Below are 8,870 nucleotides of genomic sequence, written 5' to 3' on the forward strand. Positions count from 1 at the left end.
TCATCAGGTGATAACCCTGAAACAGTATTTTGTAATGTGTACACTTCGTCTGTTTGGAGTATTATGGGCTGTATACCAGTCAGTATGCTGCAGTCCTTCAACCCCTTTGACATGCTGCAAACTACTTTGTCAAGTCAGACAGTGTTCTAAATAGCACATGACAAGAGGTCAGTGCAGATCATCCAATGCCATCTTACATAGTATTTCAGAATTGTTTTTTTAACACTTATGAGGGGGGACTCCTTTTATAGGAGTCCTGCTAGAAAATATTCAAAAGAGCAAATAATCCTGTCACCTTCATCCCTCAGTCTGCCATCCCTTTCAGACTCACAGCAGTTTCAGTCACGGTGCTGAATGTGGTTTGAAGTGGGCGGAGCCTATGCTAATGAGACTAACGCCACCCTATCAGTAGCTCACCGTGTGATTGGACAATCTTTTAAAGTCCATTTATGGTTGCAAACTGCCTCTTCCTCATGTTGTATTCGTACTGTTTGTTTTTATTTGTGATCAAATTTTTATTTTATTTTAGGTAGGAAAAAAAGTCAGGCATATGTACATTACAAAAATAAAAAAGAAATAAGAGGTACGTGGAGAGCCAAACTCAGCACATATGTCCTGAAAAGCAAGTACCCCCCCTTTCCCCATAAATATCACCAAGTGTGTGAATATTATTTCTTTCCCAATCAGGAAAATGAATGGGCTGGTTGCCAATCAACAATTTGTCATTGTTAAATATTGGAAAATGTGGGCCCCTCACAGCGGAACAACCAGCCTATTTCTCAGCCTTCCTCCATGTAGAAAGCAAATACGAGATAATCAGACCAGATCTCAGACGGCATTGATGGATTTAAATATTAGAATGCAAAAAGTTGGGAATAGAATATGGGGCGAACCTCCAGAGCTCGCCAGGACACATGTGCATCAAATTATAACCACAATATTAAAGGCCTCAATGTGAAAAACCATTTATAAAATTTAAAGCTTAGGAGAGTTAGGCCACCATCCTGCCTTTTCTTGCTACATAGTGCTGATGTACTTTTTCTAAATACAGATCATTATATAACATCTAATGTCAGTTACCAGTAAGATGTTGGGAATATAAGTAACAATTCAGAGTTTTTTTTTAATTCACACATTTGAATGGGACTCCTTTTATAGGAATCCTGCTAGAAAATATTCAAAAGAGCAATAAATCCTATCACATTCATCCCTTAGTCTGCCAGCCCTTTCAGACTCACAGCAGTTTCAGTCATGGTGCTGAATGTGGTTTGAAGTGGGCGGAGCCTCTGCTAATGAGATGAACTTCACCCTATCAGTAGCTCACCGTGTGATTGGACAATCTTTTAAAGTCCATTTATGGTTGCAAACTGCCTCTTCCTCATGTTGTATTCGTACTGTTTTGTTTGTGATCAAATTTTTATTTTATTTCAGATAGGAAAAATAAAGTCAGGCATGTGTACATTACAAAAATAAAAAGAAAAAAGAGGTACGTGGAGTGCCAAACTCAGCACATATGTCCTGAAAAACAAGTAGCCCCCCTTTCCCCATACATATCACCAAGTGTGTGAATATTATTTCTTTCCCAATCAGGAAAATGAACAAGTTGGTCGCCAATCAACAATTTGTCATTGTTAAATATTGGAAAATGTGGGCCGCTCACAGCGCAACAACCAGCCAATTTCTCAGCCTTCCTCCATGTAGAAAGTAAATATGAGATAATCGGACCAAATCTCAGACGGCATTAATGGATTTAAATATTAGAATGCAAAAAGTTGGGAATAGAATATGAGGCGAACCTCCAGAGCTCACCAGGACACGTGTGCATCAAATTATAACCACATTATTAAAGGCCTCAAAGTGAAAAACCATTTATAAAATTTGAAGCTTAGGAGAGTTAGTCCACCATCCTGCCTTTCTTGCTGCATAGTAGTGATGTACATCTTCTAAATAAATAGCACATACATGGAGCTCAGTGTATAGTCTGTAATGTCAACGATCACCATGATGCTGAAAATTTAAGTGATAATTCTGAACTTTTTATTCACAGGATTGAGTGGGATTCCTTTTATAGGAGTCCTGCTAAAAAATATTCAAAAGAGCAAATAATCCTGTTAAACTCATCCCTCAGTCTGCCACCCCTGTCAAACTCACAGCAGTTTCAGTCATGGTGCTGAATGTGGTTTGAAGTGGGCGGAGCCTCTGCTAATGAGATCTCAGTAGCTCACCGTGTGATTGGACAATCTTTTAAACTCCATTTATGGTTGCAAACTGCTTCTTCCTCATGTTGTATTCGTTGAGTTGTATCTTAATTACGCTTTGAAGGTATTTCATGTTATGAAATCACTCATATGTGCCTTTTTTAAAAACATGATTATTTTAATTAATGCTTTGAATTATCCAGAACAGTACATAGAATTAACTCTTTTTGTGCCTTTTGTGTGTTCCCAGGATCAATCGCACAGAAGACGAGTATGCTAAGATATTCTACTCAGTAAACGGGTGAGTCGAGTGCTGACAAAAGTACAGTAACTTCCTGGTTTGAGCTTTACCTTGTACTACAGGTTTTAATGTGTATGCACGAAACCCCCAAAACACTAAAAACTGTCAAAACGCACACACTCCTACAAACAGATAATAAAAACAGTAAGAAGTTCAACCATTTATTGGTCTGTTCCAGAACAATTGTTGTTGTGTGATGTTGCTTGGTGTTACGAGAGAGCATCTTATGTAGTTATCAGGCTGAGAAGGTGGCAGACAAGTTCTGCAATTTCTACAGAAGTTTGCTCACAGCTGCACATCAGTCACATCCCTCCGGTTTTGCAAGAAACCATATAAGTCAACTGAATGCTACAGCAACAACGTCCTCACTGTTATTCGCCTGTAATTTTGACATGTTCTGTAAATTCGAAGCGTATTTGTTGCAGTTATTGTGCACGATGTTCAGACAGCAGTCAGCATTTCCCAGCATAGACCGTCTAACATGGAAGTGTCTCCTCAGGTTGTTGCTGCCGGGAGGAGATGTAGATCTGCAGACATCACAGTTCAGCCGAGCCGCCAAGATCTTTTACAACTTGGCTCTGAAGGTACGAGTATCGGCAAGTGCCTGCCGAGATCAAGTGCCGGCTCAGGATATCGCTCAGGCAGTGATCCCCGCTAAGCCGCGGCGGAGGGACAGTAACAAGACGGAATGCAGCACCTAAACAGACAGATTTAGGTTAAAAAATGGCCTTACACCTTCCCTCTCCCTCCCCGTTCCTCACTGTCTTATCCTCTGCAGGCCAACGATGCCGGGGACTACTTCCCTATCTGGGGAACTTGCCAGGGCTTCCAGCAGCTGTCCGTCCTCACGGCCAACAAAAACCTGCTCACGCTCACCGACACCAAGGCTGTGGCTCTACCTCTCACCTTCACACCAGGTGTTTTACTCCCTCACTGTCTTCTGCAGTTGCTGTGCTTTAGTTTGAGTGCGTCTTCTTTGGTAACCTAATATCATGTAGCTTCTGCATTCTGCTTGTTTCCTTTCTCGGCTTGGATGCACGTCTCAATCTCATGTATTCCGTCAACAAAAATGTGCTTCATGTCTTTTTTTTTTTTTTACAGTTTAACCCTCTGAACTGAGTAGTTTTTGAGTGTTTCTTGCACCTCTCACATTTTTCCTGACTGTGGGCTCATTTTTCACTGCATTATTCACCTCATTGAAAACAGCACAACCACGGCTAGAAGTAAAGAGAGCTCAAAACATGTCGTCTGTGCAGCATGACAGTTATAATACCATAGATTTTTTTTTTTAAATGGTTGAATTTCTTTAATTATTCTACAAAAATCGGGGCTCCACATCTTATAGATATTTTATTATTTACATTTTTTTCATTTGTTTCCATGCTTGTCCATTTTCTGCCTGCTTTGTGTCTACATAGCCTGCAGTTCAGCCTAGTTTAGCTGTGTAGTCCTTGAATTTTTGTCACGTAACTGTTGGTTGTATCTGACTCAACAATGGCTTCACGGTTGCGATGAGAAATGCATCATTTTTCGACTTTGCAGAATCTTGTTCGTGTCAAAAATGTATTTTTGGCTTTTTTTTTTTTTTTTTAAAAGACCCGTAAAATAAGGTGATTTTGATATAATATAACAATTTTTGCCTTTGATTTAGTCCAAATGAGTAGTTCAAAGACTGTCGTAAATTTGAAAATCCAATGATTTGTTCTTTTGTAACAGTTTCCTGCTGATAAATTGTGTCATTATAGTGATTTATGAGCGATGGCATGCCTTCCATATCTGCTCTTAGTCATCACCAGTCTTACACACCCTGCACACTTAGATGATGTAGGCAGAACTACAGGACGCTGGGCGTGGGCTGGTCGAGAAATTTTTGCTTTGGCTAACCAGAATTGGACACACACTCAAAAGAAGGGTTGATTGGACAACACTGAAACACCATAACAGCCTCTCACGTGCCGTCTTCTTTGCTAAGAGTTAGAACTCTTCCATCCAATGAGTTATTTGTGCTCCCAGGAACACAAATGATGCAACTGTGCTGTGATCACGATGGCATGAAAGCAGCAGAACTGAAAACCGTCCACGAAATCCCCCCTGACACAACAAAATTCAATATTTTTGTTTGTGTTTGGGATTTGGCGTAGAAACGTACAACGCTGCGGTGAACAGCCACAGTATGATTCCAAAGTGTAGCTGTAAACTCACAGTCTGTGTGTGTTTTACCAGCTTGGCATGTATGAAAGTACAAAAGGTAAACGAGTGTTTGATCCAGGTGCTGGATTGGAAAATGTAACTGATTATAGATGGGTGTTTTTTTGGTGGTTTGTGATCTAAGCGTATACTGAGAGGCTGCAGATGGAGAGTTTACAACCTATTAATTAAACAAAGCCTTACTTGCATTCTGATAAATCACTTAATCTATATTTGAAAAAAAATAAAAGTTGTGGCAAAGCGAAAAAAGCAAAATACACGAAAGCTAGAAGAGCGAGCTGCAGATTGCATGAGTTCAGATGTCTTTATGCATGTGAATGAGGAGTAAAGCAGCTCCATAGTGCTGATGGAGACAGAGAATACTTTAATTCTGCTTTAGATTGGAGTATATTTGTTGATGTATGAAGATAAAAATGTAATTTTTGTTTGGGATTTCTTTCATAGGAACCCTGCTAAACATTTTCTTCTGAGCGTTGCTGTCAAACTGTGTCTCACATGGTGTTGACATGTGGTTGGATTCAGTGTAAATTACAAGGCTCAGTACAACGTTTTGCATCTCAACGTAGTTACGCAAAAACAAGGAAGTTTTTTCGGCTTATCATACGCAAAGATTGTTCAAAGTGCGTCACAGGCAATTGCAAAGTTGGAGACAGTGGACACGGATTTATAAAAAAAATGCAAACTGACTACAAAAAGACAAGACATGAGACACATTAGACCATGTAAGAGATTAAGTATACAATAAAATAGAAAATAGCTTCAGCTTAGTGTTAAAATGGCCACATTAGGGCAAATCTAACTCAAGTGGAGGTGGAACCAACCAGTCCCTGCTGATCTGAGATGCTTTCCAGGCTTGTATTCATCAAACAATCCCGAGATCATTCCTAGACTGACTTGAAAAAAAAAGTAAGTCTCATATTTACCATAGAGCTAGTGCAGGAATCTTAGAATCAGAGTGACGTGTGCTCTCTCTCTCTTGCTTAGTGACAAAATTAACAAAAGAAAAGGTGGTAATACCACAAACAAAACAGAGCTGGTGGGTGTTGCCAAATCAAAGAACCAAACAAAACCAAACAAAGGCCAACAGAGTTCTAAAAAATGAGTTGTGTGTCGTTTTAAATGAGTTGCAAATGTCCACTGGTGTATAAAGAAGGCCAGTAAGGAGTGCACTGGCTGCTGAAGTTTAGATCCTTATCAGTGATTGCGTCATTATTCTTTACCCAGCTGTTAGCTGTTTAGTGCTGAGGACTCAAGATAAGGTTGACACATTGAATTCTTTTTGCCTTTGTTTAGTTGAAGGAAGTGTTGTTGCACCCAGTACTTCCTCAAGACGATGACAAAGCAAGTCTATAAGGTTGCAGTCATTTCGCAAGAATGCGAGATAGATGTGGTTGATGTCTGGGTAACTATGATAAGCAAACCGAGAGTTTTGCAACATTTGAAGTAGGGGTGACATGTACAGATTAAAGAGCAAGGGGCCCAAGAACTGATCCCTGTGGGACTCCACACATTATTGCTGCTCTATCAGTAATCACCAATACTCATGGCATATCTCCTTATGTGTGTTTTTAATCTCGCCATTTTATACTCATGTGCTTGACTCTCTCATATGACGCAAATTCAGCTCAGTCAGGATCTAACTGGAGCTAACTGAAGATACCATCGGCCACCCTGGATGACTCTGTTAGAAACTGGGCTTTACCTGTCCTGCTGTTAATTAAAAGCTGCGCTGTGCGAGAATGAATTAAGTACTTAACACGCAGTTCATGAAACGGCAATAAAACACCTCTCAGAGAGCATCGGGGATCTTCGGAAGCTTATTTCTGTTGGTAGACTTCCAGTTTGAGGCGTAGTTTTATGGCGCTGTTATCTAACAACCAAACAAGTGTCCCGTGATTTACTGTAATGAAGATGAAACTAAACAGCATCTCTTAATAGACTGCTGCAGAGTTCCAGCAGCTTGGACTGCATTAAAAATCCTCGCGTTTCATTTAAATTATAGCTCAGTTATGCGCTGTCAAACAAGAAACGGCTTCGGTTTCAATCACAGTCGATTGTGTGAAATGTGATACGATGGAAATACAAACACTGAGATCCAGAGCAGTAGATCAATAGATTAAAAAATCGATGACTTCTCTGGGGACGTGCTGAACATTTGATTAGATACGTGACAAGAGGGATAATTTTTTACTTTTTTTTTCTCGCCTCAACCTTGTAATGCTATGCTAATTGTTATTGGTATTATTGCAACACCTGCAGGTAACAACTAGTCTAATGTTACTAAAACAGAATTAGATGTTTTAATTTCCAATTATTAAACTAAGCCTTAGGGTATAAACAGGCACAGTGACTGTTATAAGAATTGGTAGTATAGTGCTTTTATTCTGTCTGATGATATCTCTATTATGTGTGTTCCTGTCAGCACAGTGTGGGAATGACGGCTCAGTGTTTCCAGGGATCTGACAGTTCAGTTGTACAGGCTGTTTTGACGTGATCCCAAGCACAGTTAGATAATCCACCAATCTCACTTTGTGGTGCAGACCTCTGGTAATCCAAAACACTGTCCTCACAGTTACATATTCCACTTTATGTAAAAGTAAGACCTGAAATGTCCTGTTCGGGTCCACTGAGGCTTTTCAGTAAAGCCTGCAGCTCTCTCTTGGGTTATTGTTGGGTTTTGTTTTTTTTCTTTAGATAGCTGAAGTGAGATCTCCTTTATGGGAAACTGGCTTGCAGATTTCTTAAGATGCTAAACTTCCTCCTTCAGTGACTTTGAAAATATGGGTTCGACCCACAGCGGTATCTCTTGTGGTGCACAGTGTAGCAAGACTGGGCTGTAACCAACGCAATGACACATTATCCTCTGTAAGAGTAATTTTTAGATGTGCCAAGCTTGTAGGCTAACCACACGACAACATATATAAGTATTAAGTTCAGTATTTTAAGTCATCCTTTAGTGTATTTAGCCAGCCCTCACCTTTGGTCCTTCTGATAAAGGATTCATTTCAGTTGTAAAATTGTGTGAAACAACTCTTTTGAATTAAATGTCCTCTATGCTGTGTTCTTCCAGCGGCCCAGTCCAGCCGTTTGTTCCGGAGCTTTCCCAAGGACCTGCTGCATTCTCTGGCCGATGAAAACATCACTTCCAACTTCCACAGCTGGAGTCTGTCGATGCAGGTATTTTCTGCTCTCTGTCTTTTGTGTTGTCACTCTTTTTCTTCCTGCTTCTTCATGAAAACATCACCTCTATATATATATTTCAGTCTGTCATGTTGTGCCTCTTTAAAGTGAAAACATCAGTATGCTTTAAACAATGTGTCTGCTTTACTGTCAAACAATGTCCAGCACACACCGCTCTGATCCTGGACTTATGAGAGGCTGCGTCCGACAATTGTCCTAAAGCATGCACTGCATTTGTACCATGAGTTGAAGTGGGATGTCAGTCCCCTCTGCTGGCCAGAAGGCAGCACAGTAGACATATAACTATTCCTTTAAACAAGCTCACAGTTAAAAAAAACTAACAAAACTGTCTCTGAATTAGTATAATCATATCAATGTCAATATAATGACATGACTGTGGGCATCTTAGCTGGGGGGAGAATAGTGTATTTGTTCTTTAAATAGCTTAAAACTAACTGAAAATCCGCTTTTAGTGAGATTGGACACGGTGTACTGTGGTGACAGTGAGGTGACGTGTTGTCTGTCTGGTGCATTTATGCAGGTTTGATGTTGTGTTTAAGCTAATAGGGGGTGTTCTACAGTGTTTTCCAGTGTTTCCAGTCTTACTATACTTTCTTTTTCAAAATTTAGTCTGTACATGTGCCTGCATGCTCAAGATTTTGCTTTTCTTTTCTGTTTTGCAGTTTTAGGAGAGTCAGGTTCAAATATCCTCAGTTACATATGATCACACTGTTTGTCATGTCGTCATATTATTCCCAAGTTTCATATTTAACTATAGAAAATGTACTCATTGTTCAGTTGTTTCTACCAAATGTATTCAAGGTAACCATCCTCTACTGTTTTGTGCTTACACGTACTAGCCTGACTCCATTTGTAAACGGGATTATTCAGAATCAGAGATCCTCTCATCCAATTCTGTAAACGACACATAAAGTAGGCATGGATGGGGGTTGAACCCATGATCTTTGGTTTACGAGACCAAC

General features: G+C 39.9%; 1 protein-coding gene across 1 annotated transcript in view; it reads left to right on the forward strand.

Moving 5' to 3' along the window:
• Window positions 1-8,870, forward strand: part of LOC103357846 (gamma-glutamyl hydrolase-like) — a 21,568-nt gene that overhangs the window by 6,465 nt on the left and 6,233 nt on the right. Inside the window, exons 3-6 of the mRNA XM_008282572.1 lie at window positions 2,449-2,499; window positions 2,999-3,083; window positions 3,278-3,416; window positions 7,778-7,884. Of these exons, the coding sequence (XP_008280794.1) occupies window positions 2,449-2,499; window positions 2,999-3,083; window positions 3,278-3,416; window positions 7,778-7,884 (382 nt within the window). The remainder of the gene's footprint in view (window positions 1-2,448; window positions 2,500-2,998; window positions 3,084-3,277; window positions 3,417-7,777; window positions 7,885-8,870) is intronic.

Source organism: Stegastes partitus, unplaced genomic scaffold (assembly GCF_000690725.1).
Source record: "Stegastes partitus isolate 25-593 unplaced genomic scaffold, Stegastes_partitus-1.0.2 Scaffold277, whole genome shotgun sequence".
NCBI classification, from domain to species: Eukaryota; Metazoa; Chordata; class Actinopteri; family Pomacentridae; genus Stegastes; species Stegastes partitus.